Raw genomic sequence first — 20201 nt, 5'->3', positions numbered from 1 at the left:
TTTATTTTTGAGATTGATGGTAACAAGGAGAGAATTCATAATGCAAGTGAAAGCAAAAAAACAATTTCAGAAAGCCTTGTAAATCCACTCATCAGCATTCCACCAAATATTTACCACCTCTGTCATAGATATATCTACGTAACTGCATGAGAAATGCTCCTTTAGTTCCTACATTTGCCTATATCACAGTTCTGCAGCAAGCTGAGTGTAGATGTGCCTCACTCCTCCCAGCCCACTCTGCATCCCACTTTCTCTTAATATAAAATGTATTATTGGTTCTATGACTTTTATTCCTTTTATTTTGTTGTTATACAGCTCCTCAAAAATTGTTGTATAAGTCCTGAATGAATATAATATCCTGAATTAATATAATGTCATGAATGGATGAGAACATAATGGTGTTAATCACATAGGAAAGCTGTTCTCATTTCTTTTAAGTGTTCCTGAAATAATCTTGCCAAAATGCTTTTGGTCTTGTTAAAGTATCATTTTAAGTACTTACTTCAGTTCATATTTATATACTGCTTAAATTGATGTTTATGTTGTTTTTCACCTGAGAAGACATTTGAAGAGGTAGGAGAACTTGTGAGGGTCAGCAGTGTACAATCGATAGATTCATCACCTTAGATATATGGAATCCATCAGAACTTCATTTCCTTAAACTTTATGATATTGGGAACACCTCTTGCATTTTGATGAGCAGCCCTTGAATTTCTTGAAAAGAAGCCCAATTAAAAAATAATGAACCTGTTTTTTTCTAAAACTGACTCATTATCCTGGTGGTTTCCAACAGCAACCTAGAGCTCAGTTTTATATCAAATTATTTTGTCCCTGTTGGCCAGCAATACCTTTGCAACCTTCTAAGGTGCTTCTAAAGTCAAACAATTAGCCCAGGAGAAAATTTTAAAGCTGCTGATATTCCCAGTGCCAAGTTTGTATCTAGGCTCAGAAAGCAAATAAAACTTCTAGTGGAAACAGAACCCACGGGATGTTCAAGACCTCTCTCTTCTACCTTGACCTTAGTGGAACACCTTAGGAGAATAGCTTCATCTTCAGCAGAGAACACTAAGATTTCTGCTGCTGACTCTCCATGGAATATTTTTGTTTGCTTTTACAGTATTATTCTTAAAATAGTATTATTCTTTAAAAAAAAAAAATATTTATAGAATGCAAAACGTTAAATCCTTTGGCAGGGGTCTATAAAGAACCATTCTGCTCCACAACCTGCTCCCACTAACAGGAAAATAAGACCATCCTCCAAGAATGTTTTCTGTTTCATGCACGTTTGAGGAATACCCAATCCTTTTTTGGAACTACAGCCTACTCAAAACTCACCTTTAACACTAATCATGTGCACTTCCAATAGGTAATACCTTTTTTCCATGAAAGACTCACTCTTGCAGAAAACAGAAAATAATTCTGCATAGGTTCTCATGCCAAATTGGCAACACTTCTTAGGGATCCTGCCCCAAACCCAAATCCAATATATCAAAAGGGACTGAGGTACCTGAGAATCCATAAGCCAGAGGGGCAGTAGCCACCTACACCAGGAAATGAGTTAATCCAAACCAGGCCCTACAGAACCTCACACTTCAAGGTGTAGATGCTAATTTTCACTGTGGTTTGTTCCTTTAGAGAACTTAAAGAAAAATGTACTGCTACCAGTACTGACAAATCATAAGGTCACCGAAACTCATAATTCATTGTGCTTCATCTAACTTAGGATATAATGGCCCAAGCAACGAGTTTCTCATCAAATCCCACGTAAGATTATGCCATAAATCAAAGCATTCATCAAACATCTTTTAGATCATTGCTGACTGTTTGTAATCTAGCAAATAACACAAAAAAACACCCGTTCTAGGCTGACCAATTTTCAAGTTGATTTAGTTTTTTATTAAGAGAAGCTACAAGATCAAGTAGCAATGCCAGCCTACTTCAAAGCCACACTATGTTTAAATAGATTTACTATAGATAGGGTTCTCTTTGGCAAAGGAAAGCAATTTTGACAACCTGATCTCAACCTTTTCTACTAGAATACTTTTGCTTTGAGTGTAATAACTATTTCTTGGACAGAAACTGAGTGAAGAAGCCATCTAGCTGAGTGGAGCCTGTCCTCACCTCACAGAGGGGTTGCAGATCCAGGATGCTGCTTTCCATCTGTTTTCCAGTATCTATCTTTCATAAAAATATTTATGTGTTTGTTGAACTGTTGAGAATGTTTCAACTCTTTCAAAACAGTGTCCTCTGATATGCTAAGAAACGGGCACAAAACCAAACACCCTCTTTGGTTTAGTGAACACAGAATCATAGAATCATGGAATTATTTGGGTTGGAAGGAACCTTGAAGATCATCTAGTTCCAAGCCCTCTGCCATGGGGAGGGACACCTTCCACTAGATCAGGTTGTTAAAAGTCGTATCCAGCCTGGTCATGAACACTTCCTGGGATTGAACACACACAACTTTTCTGGGCAATCTTTTTCAGTGCCTCACCACCCTCACAGTAAAGAATTTCTTCCTAATACCTAGTCTAAACCTACCCTCTTTCAGCTTAAAGCCATTCTCCCTTGTCCTATCACTACATGCTCTTGTAAAAAGTCCCTCTCCACTTTCCTGTTATTTCTTATCATTACATGATACTCTTTATGCACAGTGGAATCATTTCAAAATGAAAGATCACATACACCCCTCCTAAAAGGGCCTTGAAGATGTTCTCTCAAAAGGTGAGGAGTGCAGAACTCAACTCTCTCACTCATCAGCATCAGACACAAGATTTCTCTGCTAGATAACATTCACTGGCTGATTACTCAGTTGTTCTGATTAACTTCCCTCATACATTGTATCCTGTAGCCTTAAGCATCTATATGAAAACTTTATCCTGCAAGGCAGGAAGCTGCCTAAAATTAAGGGACTGTATCAGTAAAAAGAGCGATGGCCTAACTCTTTGTGGAAGCAATAAGTATTTCAGCAATGACAAGTAATGTTAAAAAATGAACTATCTGGGTTTTTTTTCTTCTTTTGAAATGGGGATGTATGTGTCTGTGTAGCATAAACATGAAATACTCTGGACAGAATGGAAAAGAATGATTTAGAAAGAGGAATCACAAAGTAAGGAACCGAAAAAATTTTCAGAATATATTCTTTAGCTTGCCTTTGCAAATTAACTTCTCACTGTTGTAAGGTATGCCTGCAGCTCACTTTTAAAACTAAACTGACCAAGACACTTTTTCCACAAACATTTGTTTGAATACTGTGTTCCTGTTCTAACACAACTTAGTAAGTTCCTTTGTTCCAAAGGGGTCCACATGAGTAGCAGGGTGAAATAAAAATGAGACAAATATTTGTGGACTAAATATTAGTCATGTTTACAAATTTGCCGTTCATATTAGAGTGTCAAAAATACAAATACGTATTAATCAAAAAATGTGGCTCCTAGCTGTTACTTTCATCTTCCCAAAATGCTCATTGTTGAAAACTTTAAATAGGTCATCTCATATTCACCTATTTAAACTAATTAAGATTGTACCTCTGTATCTTTATGTTGGATTAACACAAAGGTATAGAAACTGTAAATTCCATTTTGAGAAGTTTTATTCTGCTACGTCCATCCTTTCCACATGACTCATCTCAACAGTCACTGCATGCAACAGGTTGATCGCCTTTGAACATCAGGCAAGACACAGAATGGAACAAAAAGAGGAGCACCTAGGTATCAGCCATTAAAATGATAATGACCCTAATATGCCAATGCCACTAGTCTTTCTAGCAAGGTTTATTGTCTGTGCTGTACAATAAGTGTAATGATAGTGATAGGACTATAAAAAATAACCTAAAAGTATAAGAATCAATAGCAAAGTAATACACATGATTCTTTAACCCAAGTGACGCTTATGGACCAACATCAGATTTGTTCAGCATTACAGACTAGAATCTGGTGAATCTGTTCTTAACTATAGAATTTGCTTCATCTTGAGTTTGATTTTTGCTGTTCTTTCAGCTAAAAAGGACAGGGAACTTCCATAGCACTTTCCCTTAGGTCAAAAGCAGATTTAGCCTGAGGTTCATTAGGCATGGAGGTAATGGCAGTGAACGTCCTGTCACCAGAAAATGGAAATTACTCTAAAATACCAAATAAGAAAACACTAACAATGTCAGGAAAACTATGCAACTATTATAAAGACAATTGGACCTCACTTGTAATCTAAAAGTTATCTACAGTGTTATAATGACCTTGGAAAAAAGTGTCTGGTGTATGATACAATCTCAGCAGATTTTCTGAATGTAAGGGGTTGTTTGGGTATATGAATGTACATATATATGTCCACACACTTTGGACATAATAATTCTGTGCATTTTTCTCAGTTGAAGAGATAGCATTAGACTGTTGGGCAAATCACGAGAAAAGAGCAATTTAAATCCATTCATCAGATTTAGAAAAGCTTTACTTCAGCAATGATCTGTATTTATGTGTTTAGGTATTTGCCAGCAACCAGATTTCTGTATATGAAGTGGAAAGAGTTTGTTGTTTGGCCAGTTTCTGTACTGAGAAAAGATTGTGCTCTAGACAATGATTTACAGTGTCCAGCTGAAGCTGCTTTAAAAAGCAAACTCAAAATTTAAATTATTAATAACAAAGAGGTATCTACAAACAATCCATCAATTACTGTTGAATCTCACCAGGACATGAAGCTGGTGTTTTTTAAAAGGACAATTAAAAAATTAAGCAGCATATTTATTTGTATTACATTTAATGTTTATGTAATAGGAAAAGGTTTAAACAGTGAGTACAAAACTATGGTACTACAATTGTGTAAGTCTCATGAAGAAATACTGGCTGTCTCAGTAGTTACAGAAGAAAGAGGCTTTGGAGTTCTTATTCAAAAAACAGTGCAGGACTTCTGAAGATCAGCTTTAAGAACAAGCTAATCACTGTTTCAGCATTCAATTTCAGGAAGTCCTTTCTGGGAGTCTTTCCACTTCATCAGCCATGCTACATGGCAAAGACAGGTGTTTGTACTTAATCAATGCATTTCAGTTATGTTCCAGGTATTCAATTAACAGTCCTCATTGCCAGCACATAGTCAGCACAGCAGACTATCTCTTGGAACAGCAATGGTCAAAGAATATTGTTCCTGGCTTGTCACCAATTCAATAAATAAATGTCCCCTGTGCAATTCTTTAAATACCCTCATTTTTAAATTAGATTTTGATTTTCTGCTCAGAAACAACTAAACTTCTGTAGAGCACAAAAAACTTATTTTGCAATTTTGATTTGCATTATCTGTCTTCCTTGTTTTATTTTTGCAACAGGACTGCTAGTCAAGGATAGACTACTTCACAAAATAAAAATTATTTTATTAAGGAAGGTTTCACTGTGGGTCAGCTTTGGCTTCTTCTTTTACATTTTTGAAACAGCTTCAAAGTTTGAACCAGATAAGAATACTGTAGCTTGTAATAACTCTAACTGGTTAAAGAGAATATGGCCTGAGTGAAAAACTGGTAAAGAGATATTTNGCAAAGTTTGAACCAGATAAGAATACTGTAGCTTGTAATAACTCTAACTGGTTAAAGAGAATATGGCCTGAGTGAAAAACTGGTAAAGAGATATTTTCCATAGTTCTTTACAACAGAGATAATGCTGACAGATTAAATTATATATAGCTATTCTCATCCAAGGAACCTAAATTGCTTGTATGCAGTATTATCTTATACGTTAAAGTTGTAAAGTCAAAAGCTAATATCAGAGAAATAAATTTTTTTAATTATGTGTTTATGCTGTGATTCAATTCTGTGTAACTAAAGAAGATGCAGTCACTGTTTGTATTTACAGCTCCTTTCTCTTTGAAACATTACATCGGTTTAAGAGAAAAGATGGAAAACAGATCAGGTTTAGCCACTGGACACTGAGTGTTCATCAGCCCCTGCCTTTGATTTGTCACTGCATTGCTTAAACTTCTCAAGGACAAGCACTTATTTAAAAAGGAGGATACTTAGAAGATATTTAGAAATTGTGCAACAGCTTCTCAAGTCTGCTGCCTGACAACTGGACACTTAAGACGTGCAATGAAGCATTCTGCCGCTGCTTTTAACAATTTATATTTCAGCACTACTATTAAGACAATTGTAATGTCAAAGGTACATGTAGCTGGGAATGGGCACCCTCAGGTGTAGAAAAGATTTGAAACATGAAAACAGCAATAAATAGCGATATATAAGGCTGAGGTCTAACAATCCCACCCATTTGCCTCCTAAACCCCAAATTTCAACATGCCATAAAATCAGAGGACACCCAGTAAACTGACCACACTATCACACACTGATATGGTAACAGAGTTTCCCTAAGGTAGTGAAGTGCCTCCAGTACCCTCATCCCAGGCAAGTGTTCAGCTCCTTCAGCTTCAGAAAACAGATGACTTTGCTAGTATGTCTTGTAAAATTTTGGTGATGCAGCCAGAAAGCCAAGCACAGAAGTGGGGATAATAGCCAAGAAGGCTCAGCTGCTGATAGTTGCTTCTCAACTCTACCTTTAAGAGCACTATAGTTCTGCCACACTGCGTTTCACTGCCACATGACAAAAGATGGACAGTCTTTCTCTGGTAGTTTCAGGATAATCATATGACATGTACCTGAAAAACACCATCGGATTGTGAGGCCCATGTTCTCTTCATGACTTCAGGCACACATTCCCACGTACCCTGTTAAGTAATTTCAAGATCTTTTTTGGTGGGTTAGCTATCAGATCAGTTTGCTTGTCCAGGCCAGCATGTCAGACAGTGCTAGACCTGACTCAAGAGAAGCAGTCAGAGGAGGGAACTACGAACAACTTTGCTGACAGACAACTCTCACACAGTGGGGTGGGATGTAAACAAAACCATACTTCAACAGTCTGGACCCAAGCCTGTTAAAACTTTTTTTAGGGTTAAAGAAACTGATAGACTGCTCTCTCAGTTTATGAAGCACAGTTATGTAAAATTATGCTGAGAGACAAAACCATGCAAAAGCCGTATTGCTGTCTCTGACACGAGACAATTACACATTAGATACTGAGCTTTAATTATTGAGAACTGCCCACTTAGCAGAGGAAGAAGCTCTGAAGAAACAGTTCAACAATAGAAACACAAATACATCTTGATTAGAGCTTTTCCCCATTTTGGATCTTGGTCAGTCAGGTTGTCATCTGTTCGAGATGAGATGTCTAACAACTTAGATGGTGTGAAAAAGGACAAATCTACTTTACGGACCAAGACTGAGTAGGGGATTAAAAAACAACAACAACAAAAACACAAACAAAAAAAGTATCACCTCTGCTCCATTCCTTCTTCTTTGCATCCTATTCATCAAAATCTTTTCATGAAAGCACTTTTCCAGTCCTTTCCCCTTCTCCTGGGGCTTTAACTGCATGAAAGGTCTTAGTACCTCACACAATGAATGCAAAGTGATGCAAGCAATGAGACAAAGAAATACATCCACTCATGTTTCATTCAGCTTCCAGTAACACTCCCGTCTCCAACAATTCATCTTACCCTATACTATGCCCTTAGTTCTCTGAGTCAGGTTTTCCTAGACTCACTACCTGTATACAGAGCTGCATGTCTGGACTCCAAAGCCACACGTTGCTACCTTCACAAAAGACTATTCAAAACCAAAACACAGATCAATGTGGCATCTACTTACTGGGCAAGAGAAATGGTTGTTCCAGATCCAAATGATGCAATCACAAATACCAACACTTTATCCAAAATGTAACCCCTGCTACTTCACAGAATCACAAAATCACAGAATCACAGAATATGCTGAGTTGGAAGGGACCCACAAGGATCATCGAGTCCAACTCTTAGCCATGCAGAGGACCATCTCCAGGAGTCACACCAGGTGTCTGAGAGTGACTATTTCCCTGTGGAGCCTGTTCCAGTGTTCAACCACCCTCTTGAAGAACCTTTTTCTAATACGCAACCTAAACCTTCCCTGACCTAACTTCAGGCCATTCCCTCGGGTCCTGTCGCAGGTCACCACAGAGAAGAGATCAGTGCCTGCCCCTCCTCTTCCCCTCACAAGGAACTTGTAGACTGCAATGAGGTCTCCCCTCAATCTCCTTTTCTCCAGGCTGAACAGATCAAGTGATCTCAGCCATTCCTCATATGGCTTCCCCTCAAGGCACTTCACCATTTTTGTTGCCCTCCTTTGGACACTCTCTAATGACTGATATCACAAAAAAAAATTTAGACAAGAGCAGCTCAAAGACATTTCCTGAAGACGGGACACTGAATCCTGAACTGGAAAGAACTTACATGAAAGGTACATGGGATCTGACAGGACCCTCCCTGGTCATGTGACCATCAGTCACCACTGCTGTACTTTTGGGAGGATAACTGCACATAAATATCTGTTCCCCAATGTTATGCTTCACTTCTTAAAACACTAATCCTGGTTAAGGAAGTCATTTTAGTTTCCTGTATTAATTACTGCTCTCAAAAACAAACTCCAAGTTTATAAGGGATAACATACCTCAAAAGCCATCCACAGACATATTATATGAGAACCTTACTGAGGCATTCACAGACTATTTTGCCAGATCTGGAGTACTTCCACATACGTCCATAGTTCTCCAACCACAGCAGTATCCACATATATCCTCACACTGTACCTACATATATATTACAATCTGATACCCAGATGTCTGAAAGCTTCATCCCTTGACTTCCCTCCAAGTCAAACTCATACAAATGCCAGAACAGTGTTCCCGCAGTCTCTAGTATGTTAAAAACTAAACACACAGGCAGAGGGGCATGGCTAAAAATATCAGAGAAGTGCATTGCTACCATTATAGACATGGTAAGAGCTGCAGAGACTGACAAAGAAACTGTTTCTGCTAACAGAGAGATCTAGCTTTTAACTTACAGGGCAGGTTATATGACCTACTGCTTAGTCAAGCAGTAGGTTTGAACTACTTGGACTTCCCGAACACTAGGATTAGCATGGCTGACTTAGCCTTTGATCTTTCTGACATACATGAACTGAGCCCTGTGTAGTTTTTTATTATGCATATGTTTGCATTCGTGTGTTTGCACACATGTTGTTCAGGCCCATAAAACAAAGTTTCAATCTGGTTTATGAACACGTCTTCTGGTAATGTGCAACTTCTCTGGCTCTTTCAGTTCTTAAATGTGACTTTGAAGCCACTGCAGGTGGAAGCTATGACTTTACCTCCACATGCACACACATACACACACAGAGATATGATGTGTCATTCTGCAAGCATCCCTAATTTAATGCCACAGCCCTACACAGCACCTGTTAAAAGTAGTCAAGACTTGCACTTGTTTTGGGAGATTTGCCCTGATATTTTAAACCCAACAGGTCAGCGAGCAGGTCCAAGGCTCCATTGTTAGTCAAGCATCTGTAGAAATGCTTCTTTCATGAGAAAAAAAAAAAAAAAAAACAGCTCAGGATGCTCGGTACCCTTTACATCTGCTGCTCAGCTGGAGACACAGTTAAAAGGCCATTAGAAGCACAAGGTGACAGACCTCACAGGCGAGATGAGCTGGAGAGCAATTTGCTGTTTGCATTAGGAGTATCAGCCCTGGCTGCTTCTTTTTGATGGACTGAAAGCAGCTCCTGTTCCCATCCCTGAAAATCAGGGCCAGAACAGGTGGCCCCAGGGCTGGGGCTGTGCTGCGGAGCCTCTGCATGGGCACTCAGGTTTCACAGTGGCTGGGGTGGGGGCAGGAGCCCTTGTACCATTATTCATAATCCCTGATTTTGCCCATGGAGTCTGGCTCTGCTGGGCAGGCATCACAGTAGGACCCAAATTGCTGTCACCTGTGCAGTCAGAGGGAACCTCTTCCAGTGCCTCTTTGGCAGCACCTGCCTCCAAATGCTGTGTCTTCTGTATTCCACTATCGCTCAACAGAATAAAGTGCCACTATTTCACTTTGCAGGAAGGAAAAGGTCATGTTAGCCAAAAGAAGCTTGTCAGAGAGAGCTGGTGGTCTTTGTGACAGCCTCCTATAACAAGAGCTAAAAATGTTCTTATTAGGGAAGCTTATTTTTTGGATGAATGCAGGAGCTCTAGAGCCATAAGCAGTGAAGAAAGCAAACCTTAGTTTCAGTAGGTTTTAGGCCTTTTTTTACATACATAGGAATAAAGTGCTAAGAATTTTACCAGGCATATGTTTTCCTGCCATCTGCAACACATTTTAAATTCCTTTTGCATCTTGTAATGTATTCTCTCTGTTTAGCGTAATAACTATTCTGCCTTTAAACACCAACCTTTATACGCTGTTCTTAGGAATTTGTGGAGAAGTGTTAATTCTTTTGCACATATTTAAGCTGCTAAAATAATTATGCCTGGTAGTATGAACAGTCAAACCACAGAATGAGGGTTCTCTTCCCAGGGAGATAGCACCCATTAACCAGGTATGAAAGGGGGCATACAGTCATAGTTCACTGGAAAAGTAATTTCATTTTGTTAGTAATGGGAGTGCTGATACTTTGATACCATAATGGAGTTTTAAGCACCAAGCCTGTTATTTCAACTAGAAATTTTAATGTAATTATGCATTTTTACTTTACTAAGCAGAATCAAAGATTAGTATGCATAGTTTTCTTACATATATAGTGGGGAATAAGACGGAGATCTCCAAGTGATACTGCAAGATGCTCAAGTCATTCAAAAGAAATGGCAGGTGGTAGTTTTAAAGACAAATTACCCAGAAAAGCTTTTATTGTTGATCACTTGTTATAAGATTTGTCATTTGCAAGTAATTGTACATTCAGCTGAAACTGACCTTTTATGAGAGCCAAGTGGTAATATAAATGAAATTAATGTATTCTTTATTGCAGTAATATAAAAAGAATAGCCTGAGCTTTTAACATAGTGCTTGACCTCACTGGTATCTGAACACCACCTAATCTCAGGAGTATTTCACAACAGCATATGATGAAATAAGTACTAATACAGTATTAGAACAGTTTAACACATTAGCACTTAGGAGTGTAGAAAATACTATAGCTTTAGGTATGCTTTTTGATTATAAATCAGACTGACAGCAGAAAAAAAAAGATTATTAGAGATAATATACTGAAATTAATCATTACACGAATTATTAAAGTATTGCCTTTTCTACTTTAAAGTCCCTCTTTCCAAGATACTCAAGCATAAAGTCACATTGGGAAACTCCAGATGCCAAGATTTAAAATTCTCATTCAAAAATGAATTATTTATAAGCATTAAAAACATGCTATTTCTTCTTAAAGGCTCTGATCTTACAAACAGTACCTTTAGGTTTAGATGTGCATACAGAAGTTGTATTCCTTTTAATGGCATCAGTCACATACCAACCAGTAAATATGTACAGAAGTGACAGTAAATCCAGGTCTTAGGAAAGCTTACACATCCTCCTAGCTAAATGCATACACCAATTTATTAGCATGCACCATGCACCCACAACAGGAAAATAAGGGAGGCTGAAAGGGGAGGTGATGCTGCAGTTACTGAAATTGCAAACAGAGGTGAGAGGCGGTCACACACAATTTGGAGGATACAAATACAACAGCACTAAAACAAAAAAAAGTATGAAGTTTACATGAAATTCCATGTCCATCTTCATTGCCATCATGGAGATCAGGAGTGAATTAATCTCTAACGGACCAACACGGATTTCACAAGCTGCACAGAATATAGTATTGATTTTAGTAAGGCTATTTTCTTTTTTAACACTGCTGAGGCAACCATACAAGGCGCCTATGAATCCTTATCTGCCTCCTGGAGTACAGGCATTTTTTTCACACAGTTCTCAGTGGTAGCAGTAGAGAAACAGTAAAAGAAGGTATTAATGAACAAGTGCTTGGATATAGACTCGGCCAGGAGTATTTTCCGCTATTCATTGCATTTTAGAGCTACTTAAAGGAAAGCAAAACATTCAGAAGGATTATCTTGGACATGGACTAATACCTCAATTGCATGAGTGACTATCGAGGTATTACTATTATTATTATTATCATCATTATAATTATTACCACTTTAGAATTACAAGCAACTGTGATATGTTTGCTAGGTCCCTTTCGTCAACACCTCTGTATTATGCCAGTATGAAGCCCATTCATCAAAGCACAATTTCAAGTGACTCCTGACCTTCAAAATGAAGGGTTTGCTTCTGCTTTCATTTCAGTTACTTTGACTACGGTGTCTCTGTGTTGCCAGAATCTCAACTCGTTCATCATCTGCGCAGGAGAACAAAGCTCACGTACTTCTTACGCAGCATTTAGAATTCAACATCTTTACAGTTGGCCTCTTTACCAGAACACTTCTAGTCTTTCTCTAAATAAACTATTATTCAGTATGTAGTAAAAATCCCCAAACAAAACAAACAAACAAAACCAACAAAAAACAAACCCCAAACAAAACCACAACACGCAAAACCCCCACACCCTTCACCTTTCAGAATCTCTAGAACAACTGAAAGTAGAAAGGCAAAAACAGACACATACATTACTTTAAACAGTCAGAAATTCACTTTCATTCAGAAAACTTTTAGACAAGGGCACACTCCAACTTTAACTTCGATGTTTCATTTTCATGGCTTCCTCTAAGATGATGTAAGTTACTGAAATCACGGTTGGAGTTAAACAACTATTGCTAACAGATATGTGCTATGATTCTTCTCTGTTGTGTTGACTTTCAAATCACAGATTTTCCTACAGCAAAACATTTCCTGTAGAGCCCTCAGGAGCTCCACTAATGCTCATGAATGCTGGGTCACAGCAGCCTCAGTCTCACAGTAGAATTCTTCTTCACATGCAGGATACTCCACAGCAGCTCTCAGAAAGGGCAGATTTTACAAGGACAGCCAAGTTTACACTGCAAGCTCCTACTACCAACCCTGCACATGACTGATGCACAGAATCAAGCCCACAGCAGCATATTACGTATACTTCAAATTTTCTTCCTCTCTCCATTCCCCGTCAAAGTCCTTTATTAAGGACTTACTCTGACAACCTATATTGGAAAACAACTTTATATACTGTACTCTAATGCAAGTCACAGCACCAGAACTTGGTGATCAGACAAGATGTCAGATGCAGCAGGTTGATTACAAATAAGTTCTATATAATTACATTGAACAGTTTAGCATTGATGTAAAAAAGTACAGCGAACAAGTGTAGTGACATTACTACCAACTTCAGTGTATTTCATGTGCAACAAAATACTGGAGGAAAACCTTGCCTTAGGATGCAAAAACTGACAGCTTTTTTAATCTGTAACTTCTACATTCTCTGTTCAAAAGTGACAGTATAAATAATGTCACAAAAGTTGTCGAACAAGTCTTCTCTTGCAGCTCCATTCACAGAGAGACACCTCTGTGTCCGTAGCCTTTCTAACTTAAACAGATTCTTCAGCTCTTTACATCAATACATAAACACTTTGCATCAGTACGTACATACTACACCTCCAGTTTATTCATTTCAGTAGTCCTAGCTATAAATGCCAACTGAAAACATTTGACTAATGTTAAATCAAACACACAAACCACGCTGTCCACTACTGTTTGTCATTATATTATCAAGGCATTAAGGCAAAATCTTTTGAAAACATAATGTTTTTTAGGAAATATGACTCTAATTAAAGTTCTCTGAACTCCTTTGAAACATGAGGCCTTTGACAGATTATACTTCTTTTGTAACAGTAACAAATTGCTTCCTTAACCGACAGTAAGGTAGAAAAAGACAGAATGGGGGGGGAAAAAAAAAGAAAAAAGAATCTGAAACTTGTACATTGATTGCTTTAACTAAATTTCCGACATTGCACCAGGTCACAAACACATAGCTTTCACATTAACAAGAGTCCATGCTGCATGAACAGTTACTACACAACCTCTCAGAAACGTACAAGAAGAGCAGACTCCGAAACACACCTTAAAGCAGCCCTAGTCTTCCAACAACTGAGTAACTTGAACAGCTACAAACAGAACTGCTCAGAAGTTGATACACCAACTAGTAACAAGGCAGATAAACCACAAAGAAAACAAACAACTTCAATAGGAAGTTCAGAAAAAATTACTCATACCTCTGTAAATCATGTACTTCTTAATCATAAAAGTAGATATTACTTATGAAACTTAGCAGGAAACCATTGAGTAATTTTGGATTGAACTACTACTAAATATTTAATTAGTCTGAGTCTTTATATATTGATACATGTCAACAAAAACATGCAAATGCTGGACTTACTTAAAAATTGCATGTCAACTTTGCATGGTACATTCAGAAAATATATGAGACAATAAAACTTCTCTGTGAGCTGAAAGCAACAAGTGTTTAACCAAAGCTAATACAAATTTACTGGATTTCCTTTTTTACTAGGAGAGAACATATCCTTCCACCTTGTTTCAAAGGAACTGGTGTAATAGTTAGCAAAGGGAAAGCCTGACTGCATATTCAAAGGATCTGTGGCTCACAGGAGAGATTTCATGATTTCAAATAACTGATGAGCAACCTGAAAATAAATTAAAGGAAAAAGCACAGAAAGATCAGAGAATTAGTAAGCCTGAGGAATGAAGGTGCCTGTGGAATAGTTACACCCACAGGCCCTTTACTCTCCTGCCATGTCCTAAAGCACATCAATGGGTCCCAATGTGGCTGAGCAGAGATCTGGTCTGTTCTGCATTGGCAACAGGGAACAACCTTCCCCGTATCTTTGTGAACTACAGCCTCGCTGTCCTGAGATTTTCCACATTTATCATTCCTCACGTAAAGTGCTAAATACTGCACAGTGAATAACTGTGGTGTTATTTCACCTCAAGGAATATAAATCTGCTGCTTCCAACTTTGAAAAGGAAATGAGCAAACCAAGGAGCATCTAATTCACTCTACAAATAGCAGGACCTAACAGCAAAGTGCCAGTGGCAAAGCATAAACCTTTCTTGAGGGCTCAAGCAGTCCGATTTAAGAAGCCCCAGCTCATGTCTTCCCATATAATTTCTCTCTTTTTTTGTGGTGCTCTCCGATTGCTAAAGGATTATCGGCCCCGGACGTATTTTTGTGATAAGGTTGTAGGGAAAAGCAGGGAAATAAAATTACAACAAAAAACATTCCCACCTCCGTAGGCGGATTGAGATATAACCTGTTGTAGGCATGTTTCAGCAGACGGAAGAGCCATGTAACAGGCTGCCCGAGCTCCGGGGCGGTGGAGAGGGTGTGTATGTATGAGTGGGTGCCTCTCCCCGGCAGCCGGTGCCTCTGCTCCATCGGGGCTGCGGCGGAGGCGCCCGGCGGCGCCTCCAAGGGGCGACCCACCCGGTCCGAGGCCGCAGCGGGGTGCGGGAGGGGAGCAGGACTGCCTTCCTCACTCTCCTCCTCCTCTTCCTCAGCCTCCCGCACTCCCTGTGTCCGCGGGCAGAGGGCAAAGTTATTCGCCCGCACAGGGCGGCAGCGGAGGCAGCCGGCACTGCGGACCCGCCTGCTGCCACTCGCAGCCCGGCTGCAACTCTCAAGAAGTTTCTGCCGGCGAGCAGAACCGCGGCTGAGCTTGCCCGCGTCGCCCTCGCTCTCCCTCCTTTTTTTTTTTTCCTTTTTTTTTTTTACCCCCCGCCCCCTTAGTTTCTGTGTTTATTTAACCATTATTTACACACGCACAAGCTCCGCCGGGAAGCCCCCGGGTGCCACCCGGGCCGGCAGAGCCGCTCCGCACCGCGCACACCCCCCCGCGACCGCCGGCCGCGCTCCCGCGGCAGTGCGCGCAGCTCGGCGGCGGCGGCGACAGCGCCGTCCCCGGTCCGCGGCCCCCGCCCCGCCCGCGCCCCTCAGCCGCGGCCCCTTCCTTACCTGCGATCTCCTGGTAGGGCACGCTGGCCAGGCTGAAGCCCTTGGCGCTGTACGCCTGCCGCACCTCGCCGCAGCTCCGCGCCTTGCCCTCGGCCCCCGCGGCCGGCAGCACTAGCAGCACCATCAGCAGCAGCGGTGGCGGCGGCCCCGGCAGCAGCGGCCCCGGCAGGGCGCAGCGCCGCGCAGCCCCCCGCGCCGCCGGCATGGCGCGGCGCGCAACTCCCGCGCGGCGCGCAAGTCCCGCGCCGCCGCCTCCAGCGCCCCGCCGCGCCTCCGCCGCGCCCCCCGGCTGCGGGGGCGGCTGCCCGGGAGCCCCCCGGCCGCCCAGGCAAACTTTTGCGAGGTGGGGAGGAATTGGGCGCGCACACACACACATGCGCGCACGGCGGGGGCAGGAGAGCGGTAGCCTCGTCCCCCCCCCGGCTCCTTCTCCAAAAGCCAAAAGCAAAGCGCTCGCCCCACGCCAAAAAAAAAAAAAAAAGGAAAAAGAAAAAAACCCAAACAAACAAACAAACAAACAAACAAAAAAAGCCACAACCAGAAAGCTCAAACCAAAAAATAAAAAGGAAAAGGAAAAAAGAGGGCAAAAATCTGGCTGTAGGTTGTGAAGATTGAAACCGCGGGCGCGTTGCTGCGATCGGAGTCCCGGGGCAGCAGCAGCGAGACCGTCCACGGAGCTGTGCCTGCCGCCTCTGCCAGGCTGGATGGAGGTGGTGGGAAAGGCAGTCGGCGTGGGGATGGACTGGACAGCGGCTCGGAGCGTGCCTGTGTGCCTCTGTGTGTGTGTCTGTGTGTGTGGTGTGCGTGCGTGTGGTGCTCTGAATGCGTGTGCCTGTATTTACGGGAGCTGGGGAAACCTCTGCTCCGCACAGCGCTGGAGCAGCCTCCGGAGCCAGGCAGGGAGAAATCCTGGAGACGAGACACAGCCAGGGAGAGCCGCACACACACACACACACAACACACATACACACATCAGACACATACACACACACACACACACACACACACACACAGAGAGAGAGAGAGAGAGAGAGAGAGAGAGAAAGAGAGAGAGAGAAACGTGCTACACATTGCATCGCCGAAATCCAGGAGCAGAAAGCAAATCCTGGCGTGGATCGCTGTTTGCTGGCAGAAGGAAGGAAAAGCACCCTCAAACCCCGAAAACTTCCTCCTCACCAGGAACCCATCTGCTCCTAGCCACAAAATTACAAATTGCCTGCTAGCGAGAAGTCAGAAAAATAGACTCCTCGGCGGTATTGCCAGGTTGGAGTGAGTACTTTAAATACTTTTTTTCCATTAATTATTATTTGTTGCACACATAAATACCTGAGCTGATGAACTAGAAGGAGGATTAGTCCATCATCTAACGTAGAGAGTAGGAAAGATGTTTCTGTGCATCGCACAATGAATGAGGAAATAAGAAAGACAGCCCTTGACCCGGATAATTCCTGACAGCCTAGGAGAGGAGAGTATGGGAACAAACACATAAATTTCCTTTCTGCAAGTATGCATCTTCAAAGACTTGAATAGGGGAAGTGAAGAAAACTCCTGCAAGGTAAATTCAGTCTGTGCTCAGGGACAGAGAAAAATATTCTGTTAAGTATTTGATAGCAAAATCTAAACTTACAGTTTTAAAAGATTGATTGCAATGCTTTCTATGAGTACTGTAGAGAAGTACAACATCTTGTCCAAAGTATAAGAGAGAGGTGTCAGATCCAGGATGAAGTGAAGAAGGCCAACAGAAGAGATAAAAGACCATGAACTTGAAGACTCACTTATCAGTGAGGAGCAACAGAGCAATATCATGACACTATCATAATTCAAGATGCATTCAAATTAGACTGAAATTATTAAGTGCCAATTCTGCTGCAGTCTCACATTAACTGCAGTGTTAATTTTGGGTCTGGGTCAGTGTAGGCAGCGTGGTTCCACCTGACCCTGTGTGTTCCTCTGCCTGTTTTACCTCTCCCACACTGTTATTCCTTCTGCTTCCCTCCCTTTTTCCCCACCTGAGTGATGATGCTCTGACACTACTTGTTTATACAGCAGACAAAAAGTTTGTGTGTGCAGTCCTTGTTCTCCCTTTTCCTACCAAAGTTTCCATGTGTAGAGGGTTGGCTGGGTGAGGGGGCTAGTGTGGGGAAGGAAGGGGTGGGTGAGCAGTGGGTTTTATTGGAGTACTGCAATCTGGTCAGAAAGATTGGGTTAGCACCTGTCCCTCCAACCTTCCCCTAAGGTGAGGTGTTTCTAGGGGACCAGTGCCAGACCCCCCAGTGAGATCAGTTTGGGAGAGAGGTTACTGAAAGAAGGAAATTTCTTTATTTTCTCCAAGTCCGCAAGCTCCAAAGACTTGCTAGCTTGAAAGGTTTAATCATATACCACAGTTTTTCCTAGGACTAGTTTTGGGGGAGTGGTGGGCTGGTACACTGGTATTGTAACAGTGTCAAGTGATATAATCAACCCTCTTCTCCCAGAGGATGGGGTGGAAAAAGACCCTTCTTTAGCAACCCACAGATAGAGAACTCAATATCTTATCAGCCCATTACAAATAACAAGCTGTTAGTACATGTTGGTGCCCTGTATTAGTGAAAAGTTAGACAAGGTTTGTATAGTTACTGTGTGGAAAAGTTTTGACAGATCTAAATGTAACTCACTGTGTGTAAGATCCATGTAAGATATACACAGTTCACCCAAAGATAGGATCAGAAGGGTGTTACAAATGTTACACATACCTCATTTCTTCTGATTGCTCTAACTTTCCTCTGTTTTGTGGTCAAAGCAGAACATTAGCTTACCACATATCAAGCATGACAGACTTCCCCACAATCCAATCTTCTTCAACCCACAGGAAAGTTAGTGTCGCGGGTCTGAAAAGCTTAGACAAAGTTATTAAAAAGCCTTGCTGGTGAGTCTAGAGTTACAGAAAGGACTTCCTTGCTTTCTAAACTCCTTCTCAGGAAAGGTTTAGATGTGGCTGAATACAATCTTAGCCTTGGACTGTGTTAGCAGTTTAAATTTAAAGGAATTATAGAAGTATGATTGAACCACTTTGTTCCACAGGTTTTAATGACTGGCAAAATGAGAATATTTATATAAAATGAATAATTTATTTTATACAAATGATCAGACAAAATATCTTAATCAGAACTATTTACTACACAATATAAACACTAAAAATATACTACTAGAGTATAATATAGCATAAAGTAGTATAGTGCACTGTGATAAAACATTATTGAAGCAGTTATATTAAAGCTAGCAAAAAGTAATAATTATTAAGTAGATATCTTACTTAATGGGTGTAACTCACCCATACCAAAGCTCATGAGATCTATTTCTCTCAACCTTGGAGGGCATCCCCAGCCAAGGGAGGAATTTCCACACATACACTCTAAGAAGGGTTATGTTAGATGAACCTGACTGTATACAAGGGTACTGGACTTTTATAGTATAAAGTGATTGACTGCTAGTCATAGATCTACAAGCCAGCAGACTAGCTTATCTGTCAAATCCTGTTTCAATAGCAGGATGTGTATTCGAAGTCTGGTGAACCAGGATGGTCTTAGCATACTTTAACATCAAGACAGCACCAGCAGTGCATTGGATTGGATTTTAGGTCTTATGAGGGGTAGGCTCTCCTGCCACAGTTAGTTGACACAGATTCAAAAATGCAAATATGAAAATCATCAAACTGGTTTGAAGTGCAAAAATCATTGTAAAATAGCAAAGAAGATTCTGTGATTAACTCAGGAGTGCCTCTAGGTAATTGTTTTTTTAGGAAAAAGTAAATTTGCCAGAAAAAAAAAAAGGGGGTTATTCACCCCTGCTTTTTTAGCAAATACCCGTTGAATTCATACCATTGTTAGTATGATTAACATTTTCACATAAGACAATGACAGCATGATATAACCTTTATATACCATGGGAAACTTGCTATGGGAAAATCAGGGTCATTCCACTCTTGAATCCTGCCTCAGATGTAAGTGACCTGGACAGCCAGTTGTGTTGTAGTCCTGCATGTGGAAGGAATGCCTGACCCTCCCAAGAGCTCACTTTTAAACACAGGTATTTCTGGGCTTCAACAAATTTCCTACTCATCACATGGGAGAATCATTGTGTGTTCTCAGTACATATGCAATTAATTTTCTACAAAGTGGAAGAGGTCCAAAGAAAGCCCAGGTCGAAAAGCACTCTAAGCCAGTGGCTTTCACAATCCCTTAGAAACATAACACCTTCTGCCAGGCACATCATAGATATGAGACAAAAGCTCTCCTATTTCAGGACTCACACTATGAGGCTATTTGAGGTGGTCACACCATACACATCCTTTTCCAGCTGGACATGATAAAAAAAAAAAAAAAAAAAAAAAAAAAAAAAA

General features: G+C 40.9%; 1 protein-coding gene across 1 annotated transcript in view; it reads right to left on the bottom strand.

Moving 5' to 3' along the window:
- The window catches only part of GPC6 (glypican 6), a 755565-nt gene extending 739366 nt beyond the window's left edge, over window positions 1–16199 (bottom strand). Inside the window, exon 1 of the mRNA XM_017821032.1 lies at window positions 15824–16199. Within this exon, the coding sequence (XP_017676521.1) occupies window positions 15824–16199 (376 nt within the window). The remainder of the gene's footprint in view (window positions 1–15823) is intronic.
- Between the last annotated feature and the right edge of the window lie 4002 nt (window positions 16200–20201).

This window comes from Lepidothrix coronata, unplaced genomic scaffold, assembly GCF_001604755.1.
Source record: "Lepidothrix coronata isolate B3197 unplaced genomic scaffold, Lepidothrix_coronata-1.0 Scaffold88, whole genome shotgun sequence".
Lineage (NCBI taxonomy): Eukaryota > Metazoa > Chordata > Aves > Passeriformes > Pipridae > Lepidothrix > Lepidothrix coronata.
This window is presented reverse-complemented; position numbering and strand designations above follow the sequence as displayed.